At 35.5% G+C, this 27,134-nt stretch overlaps 1 protein-coding gene across 1 annotated transcript in view; it reads left to right on the forward strand.

Moving 5' to 3' along the window:
- Positions 1-22,110, forward strand: part of LOC145673825 (uncharacterized) — a 46,398-nt gene extending 24,288 nt beyond the window's left edge. Inside the window, exon 3 of the mRNA XM_081743598.1 lies at positions 21,156-22,110. Within this exon, the coding sequence (XP_081599724.1) occupies positions 21,178-21,939 (762 nt within the window). The 5' untranslated portion in view covers positions 21,156-21,177 and the 3' untranslated portion in view covers positions 21,940-22,110. The remainder of the gene's footprint in view (positions 1-21,155) is intronic.
- The last annotated feature ends 5,024 nt before the right edge of the window (positions 22,111-27,134 follow it).

The following is a 27,134-nucleotide window of genomic DNA, read 5'->3' on the forward strand; positions in this document are numbered from 1 at the left end:
GATTGTACACATACTAATATTATAAAAAATACCTGGTGAATTCGTTATCAAATTATATTCCTACAACAACATATTTATAGACATGCGACAATAATTTTGGACATGAGTGTACCTTCCTGAAGGGTGACACATCTTTTAATTCTATTGTTAGTGAAGTGGTCTATTTCCCCAAATAAAAACCAACACCAATGCCCCCCTGTCCTTCTAAGCCGGTCCCCAAGACTGAATGTAACATTGGGGCCCTTTCCTGTTGTAATAGCAAAAACTCAGGATGGTCAGCCACTGGTATCGAACCCAGGACCATTCGAATGTGAAAGTGAGAGAGAGGGTAAATCTGGTGGTCATATTTTGAAAAGAAAATAAGAAAATGGATTCCACTAAAAAAGAGACACATTGTAAATATATTTCAGATCTTTGCCTGGGTTTTCTGCATTTCAATTCCAAGTTTTTGTAACCACGAAGGCCCTAAATAAATTAGAATATCGGCTCTCCCGTGTTTTTTTTTTTAAATATTGGTATGGTTCTTCATTTTATATCAGACTTTTCCGGCACTATTCTGTTATTTACCATAGGTAGAATCCTTTGAGAAAGAGACAGGCGACAAGTGCTTTAGTTCTCTATATGTTTATGACCGTTGTAGATATTTGAGTGGCTCTCTAGACACGAGGCTGATATCATGTTGGTCCCTATTATTTATTTTTTCAGTTCTGCTTCCCTTTTAGACAAAAGAAAGGAATTTCACTCTTCTGTCCCATTTAAAAGCCGTAACCATCCCCCTCCTGCGCTGTCCAGCTTAGACCACATGCAGGGGAAAACGAAGGAAAAGGAGGGGTGCCATTTGCTTTGACGGCATTTCAGCAACAACCCCATCTGTTGCCAAAATAAGGGAAAACTTTGCACTGAAAGGAGAAACTAAGGAAGGATGATACCTTCGATTTGTCAAGGTCACTTGAGTCCCGCCGGCTCTTAATGGTTATGTTAAAATGTTCTACGATATGTTTCTTTACGAAGAAACATGCTCAAAATGGAGGGTTCAAAATTGAAGAATTCGCAAATAACAGACATACAGAGACAGAGAATTCAGTAACGAACTTTCTAACGAATTCATTAATAATCTAATAATATAGTACTAGCTGAACCTGCACTGTCTACTCAGCGCATCATCCTGTTATGACCATGAATCTCCTTGCCACTGTGCATCTTTTCTTACTCACACAAGTAAAGGATAGGAGATTCACAAAGAAAGTGAATTTGTATGTATAGATGTTGGAGTGAGTTTGTAGCAAATTCTTAGAAGTAACACGATATCAAGTGGAATTTTTTTTCTAATAAATCCATATCCTTCCGAGTACGCCTCATTGTGTCTCTTCAGGCCTTTGAAGTTGCCAGCATGCAATAGGTTTTGCCATACAAATTTAAGCAAAGCGCTTGCAATGTCCCTCAACCCGCCATACGCAACTTCTCTACTGTTTGCCTAACACCGTAGTTTCGGCCTGAAATAATGTTAATCTTACAGGCTCAAAACGTCCCCTAAAATGTTCAATAGAACAATAACGACACGGTTTTTGAACGTTTGAATGGGAACCGGACAATCTACTCAACATTTGGAACTGACCAGTGAAAACAGCAAGTTTCTAGCACTTGGGGTTTTCGAGTCCTTATTTTATTAAAAAAGATGTATTTAATAAATAATTCATTTAAAGTACACATACTTTAAAATATTTGTCTTTGTTAAACGTGAAATCACAAATACCCGTAAATCAAAGATTTGAAATGAAAACTTAGAGGTTGGAGCTCAGGCGCTTTTATACACATCCTCTCTTACTTACCTTGGGGTGATATTTGACTCAAAGCTTACGTGGACTCCGCATCTTAAGAAAATTGTTACTCAAGCTAAGAACAGACTAAATCTACTTAAACGTTTAGTTGGCACCAGCTGGGGTTTACGACCACCTACTGTCCTCCACACTTATAAAGCTTTTATGAGGACTACTTTAACCTATGGCCATACAGCTTGGTCCGCAGCTCCCGACAAATTTTATAAACAATTGTCTATAATGGAGCGGCATGCTTTTAGATTGGCCTATCGAATTCACTTACCAAGCCCAACCATACTTCTCTACGATCTCATAGACTTTCCACCACTGCTCACCCATGTAGAACAGCTTCGCATTCGTTACATCACGAAACGCTATGATTTACGACACCCCATGCTTCAGGATATACTACGATATGACCGAGACAATGATGCACCGGCACGATACGTCGACACTCCGCTCCAACACTATCTTACACTGTATCACTTGCAAATGGATCCTGCCAATCGAGACCCAGAAGTATTTGCTATATATCATCCACGCCATCTGTCATCTTCCATCTATCCATCATATGCACAGTAATAACTAACTAAAATGGACCTCCTCTGTCTACACCAGTTCCTGAATAGCCCCAGGAACAGAAGATAACAGCATCCGTTCACTAACAGAACCTAGTTTTGTGGCGTCCAGTATAATTCATCCTCATTTTCATCATAATTTCTAAATATTATTTCTTTGAATTGTAATTTCTGCTATTGTTTCTCTTATCTGTTATTATATTCACGCACGTAGCCTTCATGCACTGACAGTTTGCTATTTTCTTGTTTCATATTTCTAATAGCCTCCATGCACATATTACCTTTATGTTGTTATTATTATTAGGTTTTTGTGTCACCTGTTTCAACTTATCTCTATTGTATATATGTTAATTACTTAAAATAATGAATGAATAAAGGAAAACCCCTTAGACCAACCACAATTTCTGTAGCCTCAACATTCCTAATATACTTCCCCGAAGAAAGGGCGCAACCCTTTAACCGGGTAGACGACAAAAAAAAAGCGCTTTTATATTCAAGAAGCTCCACAATCACAACGGGTCCTCCTTGTAGCAATCTTCAATTTCATCCTACAAACTGGTTTCTATCCATTGGAATGGAAAGTATCGAAAGTCTGCATGTTTCAGAAACCAAATAAGCCTATACGTACTGTCAGCTCTTATAGACCAATCCAACTTACCTCAGTGTTCAGTAAGCTACTAGAAAAAATTCTCGTGTGCCGGCTTCATTCATATCTAGAAGCACATAACATACTACCTATTCATCAAGCAAGCTTCAGACCATGTTTCTCAATTAATGACCAATTGCTTCGCCTAGTACTATCATCACAAACCAGTATAACAAAGCATTCCCATCATGTCTTATACTCATGGATTTAGAAAAGGCTTTTGATAAGGTTTGGCATTATGGACTAATTCAAAAACTTCAGTCACTCAACCTTCCCATGTGCTATTTGAGGTTCATTCACTCTTTTCTTACATATCGTATTGCTTACGTCGCTGTTGGTAATGTGCTCTCTTGGCCTATATTTCAGTTTACTGCAGTTCCTCAGGGATCAGCTCTTAGCCCCTTTCTATGTATACTTTATGCTTCCGACATACCTCCCACTCCGCACAATATATTTGCTTTTCAATATGCAGATGATACTGCTTTCCTTGCTCTTGGCAAAACTGTGCATCAACTTAATACTGCTCTTCAAACCACACTCAATAATTTCATCACCTGGTGCAAGAAATGGCATCTAACTACCAACGAAGAAAAAACACAAACAATAGTGTTCTTGCCGCCTAAAAGACGTTCCAGAGTTCACAGGAACCCAAATATTTTCCGAGTCACTATACATGGACATCTTATACATCCTACATCGACTGTCACCTACTTAGACGTGGTCTTCGATTCCAATCTCACCTGGAACGCCCACCTGAAGAGGTTAACAGATAAGGCTAAAAATAGATTGAATCTCTTACGCCGACTTACTGTAACAACTTGGGGCCTAAAAGCGGATGTCTTGCTTCACACCTATAAGGGTTCCTCCGCCCCATCCTCACTTATGGACATACTGCCTGGTGCAATGCTTCCGCTTCTTATTATGAAAAGCTCTGCATACTAGAGAGGAACGTTATTCGTCTAGCCTATCGCCTTAAACTACCATATCCCACATGGCTCACCTATCCAAAAATCACGGAACATCTTGCAGAACTACGTATTAGATATGTGTACTCTCGCATACACACAGGTCATCCGCTCTTTTTAGACATTCTTCACTCCGACGCTCTCACCGACTCCATCTTTCGCTACAAACTTTCACCATTAGATATATTTATATCTCTATATATCAAAAACACTCACCTGACTCCGGCTGAACGAGAAATCTATGACATTTATTTCATTGCCGATCACATTTCTCATTTTTTTCCATTATTGCACAAAGATCCTCACCATTAACAAGGGCTTCCCCCTGTGTTCGTCAGTCCAGAGTCGCCCCGGGACAGAAGATATAACCTTGCGTCTGTCTAATTAACACATTTATGTTTGTGACGTTCTAGCACTTCTTCTCATTTCTAATTTTCATTACTTTACAATTTCTCTGGCCATATACTGAATCTACTCTATATCTTTGATTATCTTGCACCGATGATTAAATATATATATATATATATATATATATATATATATATATATATATATATATATATATATATATATATATAAGTTTTTTGCACTATATAATTATGCACCCTTACAGTTCTTGTAGCACTATATATTATATATATATATATATATATATATATATATATATATATATATATATATATATTAGCATAAATAAAAATAAATGTAAAATGATGATATAAAATTAAACGATAATGAGTTCACAAACCTCTTAATAGATGTTCCACTTCAGCTGATAATAAAGAATATCCCTTAACGCATCCTCTAACTTTTCTTGCGCCTATTTTTAGATAATAATCACATGCCACAGAGGGCGTAACCCTCTGACAGGCAGGAGGACAAAATCTATTACCCATAGACTCAAATTATATAAATGAAATTATAATGTCTCTTCCTCCTTAACAAAAAAGAAAAAGAAAAGAGCGCTTTTATTTCCGAAGAAACAATAAACCATCTATTACAGCCTTCCATCCATCACAGATTAGACAACAATAATCCTTTAACTCAGAAAATCACTTCTGGAGATATTCTGTCCGTCATTAAACGGAAACGTAGCACTGTCCCTGGCTTTGACCAAATATCGTACAGATTTCTTAAAGAATGTTCGGCCAACTTTTCCACTTTCCTGGCTCCAATATTTACATTTATACTTCGAACAGGTTACTATGCTTCCGATTGGAAGGTATCTAAAGTTTGTATGTTTTTGAAACTGAACAAAACAGCACATTCTGTACAATCATATCGTCCAATCCAACTAACGTCCACACTTGGAAAAATTTTTGAAAAAATATTGATCTTACGTTTACACCCCTATATCCCTGATCATCAACTTTTACCACTTCATCAGGCTAGATTTAGACCCTATTACAGTATAAATGATCAACTACTTCGCCTAACCACCATCATAACCAACCACTACAATAAATCCCTTCCGTTTTGTCTCATACTGATGGATCTTGAAAGGGCATTCGATCGGATTTGGTACTACGGATTATTTTATAAACTGCTTAAATTGAGTCTTCCTCTCTCATATCTCAGAGTTATTTATTCGTTCATACTTAACCGTATTGCCTACGTCAGTGTCAATAACTCTTTATCCCATCCAGTATTTCCACACACGAAGGTACCGAAAGGTTGTAGCTTATCGCCTCTTTTGTACATCTTGTATGCTTCAGATTTGCCATGTCCAGCGCCGAATACTTATCTGTTCCAATATGCTGACGATACAGCATTTTTAACATTAGGCAAAACAATACAACATAATAACATACATTTGCAGACTACGATTACAGCTTTTCTGCAATGGTGTCGTAAATGACGACTATCAGTAAACGAAGACAAAACTCAGACACTAGTTATTCTGCCATCAAAGTGTTATTGTAAAGTTAGGCGTAATCCGAATTTGTTGCAGATACGAGTAGGCGATCACCTTCTTCACCCCTTCTAAAACTGTTACATACTTAGGTATCATCTTCGATGATAAGTTGCGATGGACACCTCAGTTACAAAAAATTGTTACGAAGGCTAAAATCAGATTACTTCTAGGTCTTGTTGTTAGTCAGAACTGGGGACAGAACTCTAAATTACTGTCTAACACCTACAAAGCATTCATGAGGAGTGTTCTTACTTTTGGTCACATAGCTTGGTGTTCAGCCTCAAAAATTCTACAACAGACTTGAGATTCTAGAGCGACACGCCATTCGTTTAGCATATCGCATCAAACTTCCTTTTATCACAATACTGACCTATATGATAAAATTGACTTTCCAACGCTCGTTTACCATATTGCGAACTTGCGTGAAAAGTTTATAGCAAAGAATATCCAGAATCGTAAGGATATATTTCTTGATACAATATTTACAATCTTACAGCAAGGATCCACATATAAATACTGTTATACATCACTCAACGTCCTGCATTCAATATATCTGAGCAATATTCCAGCAGATCATCATCATGCATCATTCTTTCGCCACCAACTTATCCAGCAGCACATTCCTCATCTTTTCCCATCATAGCACTGTTTCTCCTCACAACTAATAAGGGCTATCTATATGTCTTTCATCAGTCCTGAGCTGCCTCCAGGACAGAAGATTAATATGCATTTGTCTGTTCTAACATCCATCTACTGTGTTGTGACGTCCAGAGCACCTCACTCATCACTATTCATTTGTCATCAATTTGTATCCTCGTCGCCATAAGTGCCTTTACATCGCAGTGACGGGTATGTGACCGCGCAGTACTCCAAGGAAGGGATGGTTGTATAAGAATTTTTTATTAATTTTGAAGAGTTTTTATTTTGACTAGGGAATTAACATAGGTATAGGGAGTAAAGACACAGATTTGAAGCATCAGTGCACGAAAAGATTCGTATTCTCAGTTTTTCTATTTATTGTTTTATATGTTAAGTTAAACACCACAATATGTATCACTGATATCGCAGATCGTATTATTTTGTAAAATCGTGTCTGTAACCTATTGTCAAAACATTCATCTCAAGACATGATGTAGAGAAAAGAGAAAGAGATAAGACATCTGTAATATATGTATAATTACTCAATAAGTAATTATAAGTAAATTAGACTCAATAAGTAATTGTAGAAATTAGTTAAAGGACACGTAAGAGAGCGAAAAGGAGGTCTAGAAGTCTGAACTTTTTAGAAACGTCCTAGATAGGTGAAAATATAGTTAAAAATTGCAAAAGGTATCATGTAATTTATCTTTCTTTTCTTATATCCTAGTATACTTTTTTCTTTCACATCCAAACATCTCTATTCAGAATTACGAGATAAAGATGAAGAGAGAAACATTTCAATCTCAAGAATTATATCAGAAAAAAAATCTTTGGACTTGGGCTAGATTCGAACTCGTAACCCTTGAATCCATAAGTCTGCGCTCTACCGATTGAGCTAACGATTTCTGCTGTAAAAGACTGATTTCTACAACTACCGGTTGCTGAATGGTGTGCATTAACGAAATTGGCCGAGATAATTGCTTCATATAGCTATTGCAATAATAATAATAATAATAATAATAATAATAATAATAATAATAATAATAAAGATGATGAACAGAATTTAAAAAGTCGCATTGTTAAAAGTTTGGTGTGCGAAGTTAGTCCTAATATGAGATTTTATTAATTATATATAATAAATGTAAGCGTGGTTTATTCGTGCGTGCTACTCAAACTGCGCAAATCATAAGGGTTGTACGCGCATGGTACAGTAGCCTTGCGTCCTCCAACCGTGAAGAAAGATTCGGTTTGAACCTATGCGTGTCCTAAGAGGAAGGAGGAGATTCAAAGAAAGAGAAATGGTTTAGAAATTATGCAAAAATAGAATACCTCACGAGGTGAGGTGATATAGAGTTCAGCATGTCTTTCAGCTGTGACTCTATACAAGATGTGCATCTACGACTTAACGTGGAACCCGAACCACACGACTCCTGCCGACACAAGGGCGCCCATATTGTGGTTTTATGGGTAGGGGTTAAGGGGTAAGTATAAGCGACATTTCAAATATAGTTCCAAATTTTGGGGTAAATATTCAAACAATTTTTGGGTTTTCGATCTTGCAAAGTATAATTTCCTCTAGAGGGGGCAATCGCCCCCTCTTACTCCCTTAATGGGCACCCCTGGAAACACAGGGACATGCAAAAATAATCGAAAATAAACGATATTAATGTTAAATCCATAGCTTTTGAGTACATGAATTATGAAACCTTCTATATCGTTCACATCAAAGTTTAGCATTATCGGCATGGAGGTTTAATGGGAGGGGTGAAAATTTAATAATTCTTAATTGAAAGATATGAGTGTCTATTCAATAGTTTTCAGGGTTGCTGAAATTAATAATTACACTCCAGATACCATTAAAGCCCAAAGCTTTACTCTTTCGTTAGCAGGAAGGTTATTCATTTACTTAACTCAGGAGACCTTAAAGTTAAGGATATGAAACTCGATGCATATATTTCTAATTCAAAATTATTAGATACGTATTGTAGCTTAGACTTCTAAGGAGGAAAAGGGCCAATTTATGCAATGATTTCCTTCACATTCGAATAAAATACTGTTCCATTATATTGCGAAAACTCATTTCGAGTAGTGTCATTGCTAATTTGTTTAGACCCCTACTCATTTATAACAGAATCTCACTTTTCCTGTAACACCTAAGCAAGCACTTAGTAAAGTAAATGCCATTAAAATCTATATTCATAGGACAGTGGTGCAAATGCAGTTTAGCTCTTCGGCAATCTTTAGCATGGAAAGAGAAAAAAGCCACCACATTGATATTGCTAAGGTCTCATCTCAGAAGGATCTCGGGGTTGTGTTCGACGAAAGACTTCTGTTTGCTGATCACATTGCTGCCATGACCAAGAGTGCTATGCGATTATTAGGTCTCCTGTACAGGTTTACAGAGATTAGGGATATTACAGCCTTAAGTATGTTCTATAAAACGTTCATTTCAACCAAAATAGAGTACTGTTCCACCATTTGGAGTATGGCTAGCGTATCAACTCTCTCTCGCATTGACTCAGTTCTAAATTTCTTTCTTGCCATTGTCAGGAAAAGAATACCTTCTGTACGCTGTTTAAGTAAACCTGAATTGTTGACTGTTCTTGGCATCCGTACACCTTCATCTCGTCGCATGCTATTTGATATGATGTTTCTTCATAGAATTCTAAATGGGAAACTTAGAACTGAAGAACTAATCTCTAAATTTAATATTCGGGTACCTGCAAGAAGAACTAGAAATAGTGAACTACTTCATTGCAACACGCCTCGATTATCGATTATTCAGCGTTCTTTGTTCTATAGACTGGCTTCTGAATTTAACTCCATTGCTTCTGACGTGGATATTTTTAAACCTGAGAATGTTTTCCGACAGGAAATTATTGCTACACTTATGGAACCTTAGTTTTATTTCAATTTGTTATTGCTACACTTATGGACCTTTATATAGCTTTTTGTTTATACTTGTTATTGTTAATTTTATATTGTATGTTATATAGTTTCAGTGTAAAATGGCTGCCTTGCTGTATCTGGAACTTTGGCAAATAAATAAATAAATAAATAAATAAATAAAAGTAGCTAATGAATTCCTCCCCGAAAAAGGTCACCCGCACATTTATTTTACAGATGGTGGTTTATAGATATACGTAAGTTTATTGAAATTGCTCCATAGTTGTGGGGGCGAGACACTGAAGCCATCCGTAATAAGGGGGGAAGTGGCATGTAAAAGTACTCAATATGAACAATATTAATATCGAAATCGTTATGGTATTAGTTTTCGTGGTCGCAGATGAATAATGACGCTGTCGATGTTGCTTAAGTTCAAGTTAAGCCTTGGTTGGCATGGAGGTCAGAGTGGGAGGGTGACAGGCAAATAAATAAATAAATAAAATAAAATAAAACCGAAAACATTCTTTATTTGTGTCGAATATATATTTTTCGGGATCTCTGACATAAACGGTAATATTCCAGATGTGGTATATGACCAAGGTTGGCCCCATTCGCATGCGGTTTCAGAGGAGAGAACCGGTGAAGATTTCAGAACAGTTCCTTTGACTTAAGTTTCAATACACTTAGAGTGAGGAGTGGTAATACAAAAATACTGGTGTCACATCCGGACCTATCAGAGGTATGATTTCTGGGGAACTGTCGTTGCTCCAGGGAGGCATTACCCCATGATCAGTCCCTAAAATTCTTACTGCTTTACAGGAGCGTAGGCAGGAATTTATTTCAGTGATCGAAAGCATTTTTAGGATAAAATTGTTCAGATGGTAATGTATACGTATACTAAATTCGTTTGAAATCCCTCCAGGAGCCCATGTTGCATCGTACGTTCAACTGTACTTTTTTCTGAATCAAAACTTTCTCTCTCTCTCTCTCTCTCTCTCTCTCTCTATATATATATATATATATATATATATATATATATATATATATATATATATATATATATATATATAAAACAGTAACAGGATCGGTTGTAGACATTTTGTAAGTGTAAATAAACAATATTTAGTCGCCCCCGCCTAAATGATAATAAAAGAATAGAATGCTGTAATGGACAAAAATTCTTCAGATAATTGTTACAATTACAAATTCCTTCTATAATAATTCAGTCTTCCTGTGAGTATTAAAGGAAAATGGCGAAATTAAACCTAATTAACTGTGGATGAATCATGACCAAAGTTCCAGTTTTAATAATTTATATATTTTTTTATTAAATAAGCACAGGAAACAACTAAAATGTATACCTAAGATGTATTTTGACAAATACAGTTGAAACATAAAAGTCGAAACAGAATAAAACTAATGAGCTTTAAGTTTAACATTATCACAGGTTTGATTTTGACAAAGAGATATGCTCTTACACTTCATTAAAAGCATATTTAAGTAGTGTTTTCCAGTGATACAAATATGGTAGTTAGCTTAATTTCTCGTTTTCTTTGTTACTGTAAAGTTCATGTTATAAAGACACTTTTCTGGCTTTCAATTTGGCAAAATCTCTTATTATTGCATCAATATCAATTTCATTCAGAATGTAATTTTCAATGGCCATCAAAGCTAGTCCATTTAATCGTTCTTGAGATATACTTGATTTCAAATAATTCTTTATTAATTTTAGTTAAACTAGTTCAATACACAACAAATGACAAAAGTGTGTGTCTTAATTGATATTTAATTTGTCCTCGATCCCGTGGCAGCACTTTAAAATCAGGTTCCTTCGCAAACATTCTTTTCAGGGCCCTTTAGGCCTATAGAACAATTCAATTCTTTCATGTTTCTTTCCAACATAAACGTACGAAATCAGGCAGTAACACAATGTAAACACAAGCAAAGATGCACCCAAGATTTTTCTTTCGGGTTCGAAGATTTTTCGGAATAGCCTACAAATGCAAATAATTTTGTGTATCTGCCCCTGAAATTGTGCTAATTGAAGGATTCAGACTCTCAGACTACCTGTGCAGTGTTTCGTCCACACATATTTTTAGGGGGCCACTTTCCCCCGGGAGGAGATCAAAATAATACGTCTGTAATATAATAATAAATAAAAGAGTAGCAGCAGTGGCCCTCTGAATACTAAGTGTACCCCCCCCGGAAGATTTTTTCTGAAAGGAACACTGCACCTATTAGGGATGCCCACGAGACAAGATGTGTAGCTGTCTCGTCTCGAAAATGTGTTGTAAAAGTGATGTCTCGACTCGAAAAATATATATTTCTCTATTGGAAGAACCGTGTCTCGACTCGAATTTTGTCTGGAAAATCCTGTCTCGATTCGTCTCGTGCGCATCCCTAGCACCTATGTCGGTGCATCCCTGAACACAAGTAACTAATAATCAAAACTCTACTTTGCATTAGAATTATTACTAATTTAAAATATCGCTCCATCTAAATTTAATAACAGAGAATGGATTAATAATTATTGTTATACGGTTATAATAAAACAAGCATCTGTATATGCTGCTGTGATTGAAAGTGAGAGTACTAAAAAAAAAACTATAAATACTTGTCATCCAAATGACCTTTCATCGCTTTCGATTATATCCTTTCAAGTTCTATACTTATATGCCGTGTGAAAACTAATTGTAATCAAACATATTTTGAAATACATGAAATTTAATTCAGACCCGTAACAGAAATGACCGTATCGTCCCATTTTAATTCAACAATTAAATTACTGCAATCAGGTAAAATAACCTTACAGTTTCAAAAGAATGTCGACCTGCAAATGCTTCGTTAACAGTGACTGGTATTGACAACTCCCCACCTCAACATTTGTATGATTTTGTCCAGAACGCGAAAGAAACCTTTTAGAGCCTTCGGTTGCCTCTTATCTTCTTTCATGTTTTGTAGCTTTTTTTTTCGATAAAATGCTCACTTGGTTTTATATCGTTGCTCATTATTATTACATGAAAAACAAAGTACTATTAAAAAGTGAAAGCACACATCATTATAAATTTAAAAAATAAAACAAAAACGAAATGACTTAGGATAGAAATGAAAATCTTGACGAACGACAAACGAACTAATAGATATTAAACAAAGTGAGCATTAAGCAGTGGACAGCGATTTGAGCCATTAGGAACTTAAGTTAAAATTTCCCTCAGAAATGATTTTTAAAAAATCCATTTGTACCGCCCGTCTTTTCTTAGTATTCGCTCCACTCCCTGGGCGAATGGACAAGAAAAGCCTACTTGCTTGCATGGGGGCCCGAAGAATTTTTTAGAGGGGTCATCTTCCTGGATGGTATATTACGTTTGGTATTTTTATTTGTATTAAGAAAATCGTAAGAAATTATACATATATATTGTCGTAAGCCAGGTGGGACCCGGCCCCCTCGTCCCCTTTTGGGCGCCCATGCTTGCTTCAACTTTGATAATGTGAATTTCATTTACGGTGATCTTTCTCAACCCTTAACTGAGGTCATTGAACCAAAGTACTATGCGAAGACACTGTTCAAGACAAGATGGAGGAGCACCCTTGGAGACATTTCTTTTTACTGTGATAATGCCACCCAATACTTGCGGTTGAATTCCTTTCGTTTGTTGATCCATTCGGATTTTAAAGACATATTTGGCAATGATATTCTCTAGCAAGGTGTCGGAAGGATTGTTGAGGAAGGAATGAAGAGTCTGTAATATTTGTATTTTGTGCATATGGTGGGATTGTGGAAAGAATACCACTGTCTTTAGCTCTACGGTCATAATGCTTAATACAACATCTATTGGAAAGCTAAATTTACCTTCATTTTATCTCATATTCGTAAAATATCCCTTTTCCCTCTTTAAAAAGGTCTATCCTGTGCCGTGGAAATTTTCCTCAAACTAGCATCACTTGTGCGTGTGGTATTTTCATCAATTGATGTACGAGTCCATTTCATTTGTAAAAGGTGTTTTACAGCCAACCACGCAAAGATTCGACTTTATTGTCCTTTTGATGTATTTTATCTGTATCTCAGTCTGTACAATATTTATTTGAAGCTATATGAGGAAAATTTTTCATCATAACATTTTTTTAAATAAATATTTACATTTAAAACAAAATTCATTTTTCTAATTTGGCTCCCTGTTCACCTGGCGCCTCCTGCGAACGCGTAGTTCGCAGGCTTCAAGATCCGGCCCTGCAGTAACAATGAAATTCTGTATTACCGCCCGATTATCGTTGTTGTGAAAACATTCATCATGATATGACGTAGGGAAATGAGTTACATTAGGGTTCTAAGATCTAATATCAAAGTTGAAACATCGCAAGTAAAACAAAAACATGTAAAAAGCAAATAGTTTTGAAAATAATTTCAGTTTAAACTAGCTGCGACTACATTTAATTCAAAATTAAACTTCTGGAGTGCAACATATGAGCGTAGCTGAAAGAAAAAATCAATAAGAACAGTCGGGATTTGAACATACAAGTAGGAGTTCCTTACACTAACCATTCATCTACTATATTTTGTTTACTAAAAATATTTTCCATGCAGCAAAATGCCATTTCACACTGAAACATTAACAACATAAGAACAAAGATTTCAAGAAAATTTGCCAAAGCTTATGTATTAAAGGTATCCTGGTATTCGCCCAGTGGTACTGCAAAATCACTAGTCAGGATGCCTCGTGTCGAAATTTGAACCGGGAGACTCTCAATTACGAAGCGTCAACACTAACCAGTAACCTTCGTTCGCCCAGTAAATGTCTTCAAATTACTTTTCTGTAATTATTTTTCAAAAATGTTTATTATTTTCATGAAGCAAAGAGTACATCTTCTACTTGGGTTGAGAACTATATCTACTATACTTCTAACAGTCAACTAATAGTTGATGTTCATTATTTCTATCGATTTTCTACGTCTACTAAGTTATTTCAATTTTTTATAAGTTTTCCCTTCCGTTTATGACAATGATTAGAAACGAAGGCTCCTCTTCTTATACAAATCTTGATCATTGTAACATTTTTAGTCAAAATTCTGAATTATTGAAAATCTTTAAATTAGTTAGAATGAAGAGGATAATACTAAGAAACATGGTTAGAAAAAAAGAAACATTGTTGTTTAACGAATTGATAAAATCAAGCTTTTTCAAAACACAAAAAATACTGTATGGTATGGGATGATCATGGAAAAAGTAAAAATAGCCATCGAGGACACACTAACCAACTACTGTATGCGGATAAGTCTAGGTTTGTTAACTTGGTAGACGTATATGAAGAAACCACTAACAGAAAATAGCTGATAGCTTTACGCCTAATCATCTCAGCGACCTCGAAACTAAGAACTCTACTATCGGTTGCTGTTTTCGATCATTTTATATGTTACTCCTTTCAATTGTCCGAAGGTATGCCTTACCCCTTATCCCAATGCATGAAAAGCAAATAATATTTTCGCAAACACCGCGAGGGGCAGGGAGGGAGTAACAGAACGCACACAGCTCGCTGTATGGCTTTAGGGCAAATACCTAAAGGCATAAGCAATAGGCCACTTGACCAAGAGCAATGTTGCCAAACGTAATACAATGTAAGCCCACGCGCAGCCTGTCTCTTCGCGTGACATTACCTTCGACACAAAATCACTGACCCTTCGAACAAGATAACATTGTTGCGCTCTCAGAGTCAGGTTTTAATTGCATTTGTGTTAAAGAAATGAAATGAAATCTTTAAGTTTTATGTCCCACGATTGTGCCGGTTAGGCTAAAGGAGACGGTGATGATGAGTAATGAATGAAATGAAGAGAGTGGGAGGAAATAGGAGAACCCCGAGGAAACCGACGCACACGGTGTTCGTCCGCCACAAAGTTCAATTGGCGGGGGCTGGGATCGAACCCGAGGCCCCAAGCACTAGAGGTGAAAGCTCTGCCACTGAGCCACCGCGGCCCTAAAGGAAAAGAAAAGAAAAGCGCACCCAAGACAATACCTCTAGAGATGTGGGGAAATTTGTCCAAATAGACTTTTCTTTTTTCCTTTTATCTATACAGGATTATGCGCGATCAACATTATAACTGTTACATTTTTCATTCTCTGTTGCAAGAAAATAATTGACATAAGGATAGGACCTGTACTTAAACGCAAAATTACATAAACGGTCTGGTAGTTTTAGTTAGAACGATCCGTCAAGTGGAGGTGGGGTAAGTTCTCAAACATTTAAATATACGACGTCTTATATACTGTAGGTGCACTACGCAACCAGTTACTAGAGAACAAACCCCGAAGTAGGACTGCTATCAAAACGAGACAATACGAGACTATTTACAGTATTAGTCTCCTTTCAACCGACAAATAGCGGTCTCAGTCTCGTCTCGATAGTTTCGAAATAAATTATTTGAAATTATTCCACACTAAATTCGACAGTAGATAAATAAAATACACCTCCAATAGTTCTCCCTATTGCTTCAGAATATATAATGGATGCACCATTTTCTACTAGATAAAGTATGAATTAGCAATTCATATACAACATTCAAAAATACATATGTCTGTTTCCATTAAATATACTCATTGTTTCTTAAATTATTTATTTACTAATTGAAATACCCGGCGTTGCACAGGAAGAATAGGTTTATATTTCAAAGATATATTTGAGATTAGTTTTCCCAGTAGAATACATATTTGAATCGGAATGAAATAGTACGAATCCATTTCCAACAGGAGCAAATGAATTAACTTGCCGCTAACGAAGAATAAAAACTTGGGCTTTTATGGTATCGGGGGTGTCATTATTCACTACAGCGACCCCGGAAACTATTGAATAGACACTCATATCTTTCAATTAGGAATTTTTAGGACCTCGAAAGCTATGGATTTAACATTAATATCGTTTATTTTCGATTATTTTTACATGTCCCTGTGTCTCCCATGATAGAGCTAAAGGTTTCGATTCCCGGCAGGAGTCGTGTGGTTCGGGTTCCACGTTACGTCGTAGATTCATATCTTGTATAGAGTCACAGCTGAAAGACACGCTGAACTCTATATCACCTCACCTCGTGAGATATTCTATTTTTGCATAATTTCTAAACCATTTCTCTTTCTTTGAATCTCCTCCTTCCTCTTAGGACACGCATAGGTTCAAACCGAATCTTTCTTCACGGTTGGAGGACGCAAGGCTACTGTACCATGCGCGTACAACCCTTATGATTTGCGCAGTTTGAGTAGCACGCACGAATAAACCACGCTTACATTTATTATATATAATTAATAAAATCTCATATTAGGACTAACTTCGCACACCAAACTTTTAACAATGCGACTTTTTAAATTCTGTTCATCATCTTTATTATTATTATTATTATTATTATTATTATTATTATTATTATTATTATTATTATTATTATTATTATTATTATTATTATTATTATTATTATTGCAATAGCTATATGAAGCAATTATCTCGGCCAATTTCGTTAATGCACACCATTCAGCAACCGGTAGTTGTAGAAATCAGTCTTTTACAGCAGAAATCGTTAGCTCAATCGGTAGAGCGCAGACTTATGGATTCAAGGGTTACGAGTTCGAATCTAGCCCAAGTCCAAAGATTTTTTTTCTGATATAATTCTTGAGATTGAAATGTTTCTCTCTTCATCTTTATCTCGTAATTCTGAATAGAGATGTTTGGATGTGAAAGAAAAAAGTATACTAGGATATAAGAAAAGAAAGATAAATTACATGATACCTTTTGCAATTTTTAACTATATTTTCACCTATCTAGGACGTTTCTAAAAAGTTCAGACTTCTAGACCTCCTTTTCGCTCTCTTACGTGTCCTTTAACTAATTTCTACAATTACTTATTGAGTCTAATTTACTTATAATTACTTATTGAGTAATTATACATATATTACAGATGTCTTATCTCTTTCTCTTTTCTCTACATCATGTCTTGAGATGAATGTTTTGACAATAGGTTACAGACACGATTTTACAAAATAATACGATCTGCGATATCAGTGATACATATTGTGGTGTTTAACTTAACATATAAAACAATAAATAGAAAAACTGAGAATACGAATCTTTTCGTGCACTGATGCTTCAAATCTGTGTCTTTACTCCCTATACCTATGTTAATTCCCTAGTCAAAATAAAAACTCTTCAAAATTAATAAAAAATTCTTATACAACCATCCCTTCCTTGGAGTACTGCGCGGTCACATACCCGTCACTGCGATGTAAAGGTATTTATGGCGACGAGGATACTATAATTTCTTTCAACTGTACCTTTTATACATTTCACAAAATTTTATTCTGCTCTACTTCTATCATCACTTTTTTGCACTTGTTATTTTTCTGCACTCGCACCTTTGTTTGCTAGTTTAATGCTTTGTTTAATACTGTTTTGTTTAATAACATTTTGTTTCCATATTTCGTTTTGTTTATTATATTGATATATAAAATAATCCTTCATTTTGATATAATCTTTCTATTTTGATTTAGTTAATGACTAAAATATTTCTTTCACAGCTCCTTGGCCACCCATAATATTAATAAAGAATAATTGATGATCTCAAACCCCGGCGGTATATTGAACAAATATACAGAATCCTTATATTTACTACGGAAATCTGTACGGACCATACGATATCCATATGCTACATACGTAAAACCCTTTTCCTGCTTAGACCCGGGTTCGATTCCCGGCGGGAGCTCATGAGGTTCGGATTCCACGTTAATCAGTAGGTCCACGTCTCATATAGCCTCGCTGCTGAAAGGGACGCTAAACTAAAATCAACTCAACTCTTTTCCTGCTTAGATGTTACATCATGTCGCTGAAGGATATCTGACATCTAACAGTCTTCCGTATACTATATACGTATACATGTTACATACGTCAGCTATATGTTATATACGTCTATCTGTATGTAATATAAGGTGTTTACGGTAAATCTCGTCCAAAGATAATTGATCCCCAGAAGTAAAATACTCCTTCTGATTTTTTTCTGATAAACATCTTCCGCCTTATGCAGAGTCGTTTTGACCTATGATTAGCGTCATACTAAAGGCGTTACTATTGCAGGAAACATATGTTAGACGAACTCTTTAGTAGAGCACTAATCACGCGTCTGAACGACTCTGCATATGGGCTCTTATGTCATACAGTAAGGTTACTAATGAAATACTTGTTTAAGAGATCACCCGCCAAGTGAACTTTGTGGTGGACAAACACTGTGTTCGTGGGTTTCCTCGTGGTTCTCCTGTTTCCTCCTACTTTCCACCATTTCATTCATTACTCATCATCACCGTCTCCTTTAGCCTAACCGGCATAATCGTGGGACGTAAAACTCAAAGATTTCATTTTTTGATTAAGAGATAACGGGATAGCATAGGACGCATATGAAGAAATTGTAAAAAAAATAAATAAAAAAAAGTAAACTACTTTTTGTGGATAGTGTGGAGTAAACTACACTTTTTTTGTTAATATTTCACAAGTAAATCTTTGAATGAAGGCTACAACATAACATGTTCTAATTTTTAAAAAATGGAGCTAGAGAGTTTAGTGTGATGACCTGTATCTTTTATTTTTATTATTACATCATTTATAATTATATGCCTCCAAGGACATTTTCAACAATCAACGAAAATTTTGAACATGTAATGAACTAAGTCTATGACCTATGGAACCCAGAGATTCAATGCCGCCATCACAAAGGCTCTCCATTGACTTCTATCTTTGTTCAACTTGATCCAGTTTCTACTTTGTATTCCTATTTCCCAGAGAGCCATCTTAATATTGTCCTCTATCTGCGCCTAGGTCTTCCTAATGGACGTTTTCCGATTGGATTTCCACTTAAACTTCGAAAGCGTTCCTACTTCCTTCCATTCTGGCTACATCACCTGCCCACCTGAGCCTCCTAGATTTGATGACACTAACAATGTTTGGTAAATGGTATAAATTATGTAGTTCTTCGATATGAAGTTTCCGCCATTCCCCATTCCTGTTCCTTTTGGGTCCGAATATTCGTCTCAGGATCTTGTTCTCCCTAATACTTTCAATCTACGTTCTTCCCTCGGAGTAAGCGACCATGTTTCGCAACCATACAATACAATAGATATGAATATCGTTTCATATACTTTAAGCTTCAAATTCCTCGACAAAATTCGCGACGACAAGAGATTTTGAACTGAATTCCCTGCTTTCAGTTGACATTTAATTTCTTCGTGAATATGGTTTTTGTTTGTTAATAATAATCCTAGATATTTGAAAGTATCCACTTTATCAAAAGTATTATTTTATAGTTTAACGCATCTATGATTTGCCGTATTGCGATTCCGATGAACTTCCATGTATTTAGTTTTCTCACATGGAATGAAGCATTTAAAATTTTAAAAAACAGTAATGATAGCATGTTTAAAAGTAAATAATTTACAGCATTATTTACCAAATATTTTTTACTGATGTCTGTCTGAAAATTATCCGATCTTCTTTGCTTTCGGAGGAAAAAAATAACAGTGTTGGCCATACTGCGTGTCGTGAAAAAGGATGCATGATGTGTTTAGCCTGTCGGTGACGTTAATTTCATTTGAGTCTGTTGTGGGTAAGCAGTACTGTTGTGTGCTCTCAGCACAGGTCTAGGAGAATGAAAACTTTTGTGTACAAGTATCGCCCGAAAACAAAAACGCAATCAACTCAGTGGAAGTTGTCAGGATCCAAAACCGCTAGACGCTAACCGGGTACGTAGCAAAACCAAAGTAACACTGATTATGTTCTTAAGTTGCCGCAGCATTGTGGGCCATAAATACATAAAGGAAGGACATACAGTTACAAAGGTCTACTCTTTTGGCAGATTCCGTTGTCCAGGTGACATTTTCCGTCTAAAATAACAAGACCTGTTAAGCTCAAAGACTGGGCAACTGCACCCATTCATATGGCAATATGATAGTCTTTTCCGCACACCACAACATTCTAAATGTCACCTAGCTCCCTATTATCCGGATATAACCCCGAGTGACTTTTGTCTCTTCTCGAAAATCCAAAGGCACTTGGGAGGAACGTGACCCGATAGGGCATGTAGCACAACAGAGCGCCTGCTGTTACAGCACTTCCCAATAAGAGGTGCCAGATCTGTTTCGAGCAGTGGAAAGAGCATTAAGAGTCTCCATCCCGGCGAAATTAAAATACCGCTAATTTACAGTAATTATGTGATATCTTCAAATAGATAAAAGATAATCGAAATGGGGAACAAGAGCGCCCTAGACAATATTATTTTGCGTGAGGTACCGTTATCACAAGTCACCTAGTGGTTTTCCGTTTTCAGCTGCTTGGAAACGCGAAAATAAATGCCGATTTTCAAAATGGCTCGAAATCGAAAGCAGGTAAGTGAGTCGTGATAACGGTTTCTCATGTAAAATAATATTGTCTAGGGCGCTCTTGTTCCACATTTCGCTTATCTTTTATGTATTTGAAGATATCATATAATTTCTGTAAAATTAGCGGTATTTTAATTTCGCCGGGATGAAGACTCTTAAGCTAGGTGTGTAAAAGCAGTGTGGAACTAGTTTGAAAGGGATTAGGATGACAAAAATACACCAGAGCATAGTCGGATACTTTTCAGACAAGCTTTATATGATTCAATATTATGTAGCGTGTTTGGAATTAATGGAATAATATATGTTCTGTTATCTACTTTCAGATTGCTTTAAAAGAATATCAACATGGATTCCGTGAAATTTACATTGGATAACGGAGCACCTATGGAGGTGAAGGTATCTATTAAACTACCTGCAGTTCCGTCTCAGAATACTACCAGAGGAGGATTGGGAAAAAATATGATTCAAGTAACTACAACCTTTCGTATTCCAGCAGCTACTTCCGTGTCTACCGTTGATCAACCTAATGGCGTCACAGCAACATCATCGACGTATGTTACCTGTCGACCAAATAGCACTGCAGCAGACTTTTCAGTTGATCAGAAGAATCAATCAAAAGAATCCCATGATGAGGGCAATGGACTCAGAGAATCTCAGAGAGACAGCGAACCTGATGGTACTGGAACAGCCCAATCTACCAAAGTGCCCAGGCAACCAACCATTCGAAAATTATCCGAGTCACTTGCTCTTCTTAAAAGATCAAATCAGGGAGACCTTTCTGATTCTAAATGTTCCCTGCCAGCCCTTACTGGCATTCCATCTACAAACGAAGGATCTGTTGGTAATAACAAGAATGATAAGATAGTATCTACAATTCGAGATAATTCTCCATCTGACATAGATTTTAGCAGACCGAATTTGGGTTGTGGAATCTGTAAGAGTTCTCTGTTGAACCTCGTAAGAAAAAATGAATGGATCCTGTCATTGCTGTGTGGGCACGTCTTTTGCTATCGATGCATAACTGAGAGGTTAGCAGCAGAACGTGACACTTGTCCCACATGCGAATTTCCAGCACCATTACGCGCAATGCGCTTTTTGTGGTTTTGATTATTTGGTTTTCTCCTTACATCCTGGAAATGTGTATTTCAGGATCATTTTATTGGAGAAACGTGTTTTCAAACAAATTACTAGTTTGAATTTCCATCAGATATTTTTTAAAGAAAATACCAGTTAAAAACATACAAAGAAAGAGAAAAACTATTCCTGTTACAAATATATATATATATATATATATATATATATATATATATATATATATATATATATATATATATATATAGAGAGAGAGAGAGAGAGAGAGAGAGAGAGAGAGAGAGAGAGAGAAGGGTTACCAAAGAGCGCGCAGTGCCAATTACGCTGAAGAATTGTTATCAGAATTGTTATTGCTACGCTGTTTGATGCGTCTTTGTGTGAGAGTTGATACGAAGAAAAGGGAAGTTAACGGTTCGCTGCAAACAGAAAATACAGTTAAAAATAACTTTTTTGAATTCTTGATGTAATATTTTAATACTCTTAGTTAAGAAATTATTCTGATATAGCAGTTAACTACAGTACCTTGTTGCATGGTAGGAAACATGAATGCAGATAGAATTGTTTACCATGGCTTTGTTTCGGAGGTATTGCATGTGCAGCCACATGGATGAATTTTATTCGAGTTGACTGCTGTTTCCCAAAGAGTGCGCGTTAGTGAGTTACCAAAGAACGCGCACGTACTCTTTGGGAGAATTTCTTTGATACTGTGTGTGGGTAGCGGCATTCATATTACAGACTGTGGTTATTCTCATCAGTTACTTTCGGAGTGTAATCTGATGTTTGAATGGATTGTAGAATTATTTGTAATTGTTTGTCTTCGATTCAAGCACCAACTGTAAATCATATATAAGAAGTATTTTAAATTCACAAAATTTCTTAAATTACAATGATGATGTGGTGTTCTGCCCGAAGGTAGGCCTTTGGTCCATGGTAGTTTGCCATTGTCTTTCATAGTATGATGGTGTCGTCCTAAGAAGTGAGGAAATGATCAAAATAAAGCTTCTGGAAGTGTTCTGGAGGAAGATGCTGAGTGAAATATGGTTTCGATTACGATTGTAATGAAACCACGAACTAAGAATTAAAAAAGACATACACTAAAGGTGTTGTTCAGGATTTTTTTCCAGTTGGTGGAATAATGTAATGAAACCACGAAATAAGAATTTAAAAAATCATCATTAATTTTACTTATAAAAATCATAATTTGTGGTTGAAACTAAACGAAGATCTTTTTAATGTTTTAAATTTCGTGTACCTTCATAATATATTCTTTAAAACCACATGGACGTGTCATCAATAAATTGTAGGAAGCAAAAGCAAAATAGTTTAGAATGGTCTGTATACGAACAATTGGAAGCAAACCTTAGGGTAAATTAAAGTTTGCGAAGGGGTTTAGGTTTCAAGTATGATAGGTGTTGAGTGCGCCCTCTTAGGGACCGCAAAACGCACTCTTTGGGACACTGGTCCCTAAGAGTACGCATTTGAGTTTTTTAACTTTTTAACGTATATCTCCATTTTTACATCTAGTAGTAAACTTTTCTATTTCTTACAATGTAGCCTAAACTTCAATTAAAATTTTGTACAATTTATATAATTTTTGCTTCATTACTTTCGGAGCTATTTGAAAATGAATATTAAGTGCGTGCGCTTTGGTAACCTTCCTATATATATATATATATATATATATATATATATATATATATATATATATATTATTTTTTTAAAAAATGCAAAAACGTTTTGATATTTGTTATTACAACTCTATATTGTTATATTGTATTATTGATTCTGCAACATTATATTGATAAATTCCAATAAATTCTACTGGGCATACCATAGACTGTTCGATTTCCACAGACATGATTTTACGTTATTTAGTTTTTGGATCAAAAGATCCAATATATTTTAGCAACAAGAATTTTAGGAACGATCCAAAAATAATGGATCAAAATGTTGCGAATTTGGCCAAGAATTTTGGGAATGATCCAAAAATGCATCAAAAGATTGCGAACTTGGCAATGATTATTTTTTGGATCAGGGACTACACAATTTTTGAACGGCCCTTAAATCGAGTTTTCATATTTTCACGGAATAAGCACATCATATTGAGTAAATTGTTAGTTTTGGTTTGGCTACACTATATGTAGTTCTCAAAATAGGTGCGTACAAGAAAATATTTGATTGAATGAAATATATTGAATTTTTTGAATCAGGGGCCACAAACTTTTTGAACGGCCCCTAAATCGAGTTTTCGTACTTTTTATGGAATAAGCACATCATACTGAGTAAATTGTTTGTTTTTCTATGGGTACACTATATGTAGTTCTCGAGATATAAGGCCTAGAAGAAAATTTTTGCCTGAAATATATTGGATCTTTTGAGTCAAAAGTTTGTTGTATGTCCTTATATCTGGAGAACTACATACAGTGTAGCCAAACTCAAACTATCAGTTAACTCAGTATGATGTGCTCATTCCGTACAAAATGCGAAAACTAGATTTGGGGACCTTTCAAAAATTTGGTGGCGCTGATCCGAAAACTAATTATTGGCCAAGATCGTAATCTTTTGATCCATTTTTAGTTTTCTTAAAATTTTTGTTTATTTCTCATTTAGAGAGTTGTTTCTAGGGCCGCTCTCAAGTGAGTCATTTAATAACAATATTTCCTATATCTCTGAATCAACCACCTTGTTTCTTTTTACATAAAATAAACCTTTTAAAGGGAATATTTTGCTCCTTGATATTGATTGCAATTCAGTATAGATGTATTTTTGAAACTGCTGTTTGGGAAAATTACAACACAAAGAAGGATTGCTGATTTTAAGTTTTCAATGCATTTACAATAGACTGAAATAGTGTGACGTCACATCCTTTTCGTTGCCATGGTGATCGCCCTTTTATTTTCTAAACAACAAGTTGTCTAAATTACAATGCACCTAAATGCAAAGCGAAAACAGAGATGAACTATTTTTAAATTGCAAACATTAGAGTGAATGAAATATTTATGTTTCTTTTTAAACATTTTTAATCAATGAAACTAAAACACAAAGTGAAAACAAATGTACTCATCTTGTTCATATTCAGATATTAACCTTAAATAATTTTGGGAAATTTTTGATTCATTAATATAAGTATCACAACATTGCATACATGGACATGATTAATGTTTAACAGTTGTTTAGAAAATATGGGTGAACTTTTATAATTGGATGTTTACTTATTGTACTGTTTCTAAGTGTTTTTTCTTTTTAAAAAAAAGGTGATAGGGAATATAAGAAAATATCTGACCAATATCCACTGATAGTCCGGATTGATAATTTCCAAAGGCTTGTTTTTTTCCTTTATTTTGTGTACAGGTGGACATATCTAAGAAAAGTAAATGTGCCAATAGAATTAATATTGCTCTAAAAGATTTTTCCCTTTTAAAAATCGTATATTTTTACAGTTTTCCTTGTGCCGACAGTTTGTCAATTTGCACGTTAGGGAGTTTATATTGTGTATAATTGCTTCTTAAAGTGGATTACATGATAATAACTTTTACATTAATTATTCAATATTTGATTTCTACCTTATCACTTAGAGAAGTGTCGCTTTTAGAAATAATTTCCTTATATATTAGCCTTTCTTTATGAATTTTCTGGATTTTTTTTCGTAGTTTCCTAAACTCATTTCCATATTCTAAATCTACACCCTTTCCCACCAACTTTATTAGTCGTTAAAACATTTTATAATTGTAACTAAATTTACAGCCGTTGTCCTTGTTTGTACTAAACTTTAAAATACACCATTCCCTTCACGCGTTTGTATAGAAAAAACATGGCGATCACCATGGTAACGGAAAGGAACTGACGCCATCAATATTTCCGTCTATACATAATATGAGATAAAGGTACCTTATAAGCTTGGAACGGCGAGAGGAAGTGACACAATATCTTGGATAGAGTTAATGGAGGTAAAAGTACATCTAATTATTATATACTTAGTAGTAAAATCATGGTGGCAATCTTAAGTCCGCCGCTTTGGACCTAGGTCCAAACTTTTTAATAGGAATGGGCCCTGTCACATGATTTGTGGCACTTTTCACCAGAAGCATACATCTGACATTATTTCCAACTTATCTATAATCATCTAATAGTTATTACTCAATTAATATCTGTCTAATTACTTATAATTGTATTTTCAAACTTAGAAGGGTGCCTTCTCCTCATATTGTAAATTGTAAATGCATTCAAAAATTGAGGTTGCTTGGGGCACCATTTAATAGCTATTATGCAACTGTGCTAATTTTGCTCAAGAGATTATATAGGCCTATATATTCTGGTGTGTGTGTGTGTACTGTTCAAAGTAACTCCACGTCGGGGGTATTTTGAAACACTCGTTTTAAAACTCTACAAGCCATGACCACAATCTTCAGGTGCTACTTTAGAACATGGATTACAACGAATAGTTTGGTATAATTTGTATTACCGTAAGTCAGGGCCGGATCCAGGACCGACTTCTGGGGGGGGGGGGCGGTGGGTTGTCATACTCTTACTTTTAAGGGCTCCAAACTTTGAAATGGGTTTTATTTATATATATAAAATACGAAAGTTTTACTCTTCTGGGGGGGCGATCGACCCGATCGCCCCCCTGGATCCGCCTCTGCCGTAAGTTAACACTTGTAAGCCTTCTAAGTGTTTTCTAAGTCTCGTAAATAGTAAAACTAACTCCAATCTTGGGTTTTAACTTAAATTTACCCAGACTACCAAAAGAAATCCTTTCATATTACTACACTTATAATCCAAACACACCACAGTCAATTATTTCAGTACACTACATTCAGTTTCTGCATCATGCCACTGCTAAACACAAAGCTAGCTATGTATACCTGCAATAATAAGTCGCTGCAAACATAAGTCTCTCATAAAACTGTGTTATGGTAAAAGCAGAAAACAAAGATCCACCAAAACTAGTACTGAAAGAAAACCCTGGTTTTTGCAAATCTTGGTACTACTTTTGATATTTTTGATTTAGTAATCAGGCTAATCACGATCTAAAGAAATTAAATATTTCGATGATGCCAGAAACATGATCTATGCAAAGAAAGTCATAAGAAAAAGTCAAAAAATGCAGGTCCGGTCGCAGACATGAATGTCAGGGTAGGTTTTTTTTTTTTTTTTTTTTTTTTACAATAATAAGGAGATTGTTTTTAATATATTTCATACATAAGATATAC

Source organism: Thermobia domestica, chromosome 17 (genome assembly GCF_964235325.1).
Source record: "Thermobia domestica chromosome 17, izTheDome1.hap1.1, whole genome shotgun sequence".
NCBI classification, from domain to species: domain Eukaryota; kingdom Metazoa; phylum Arthropoda; class Insecta; order Zygentoma; family Lepismatidae; genus Thermobia; species Thermobia domestica.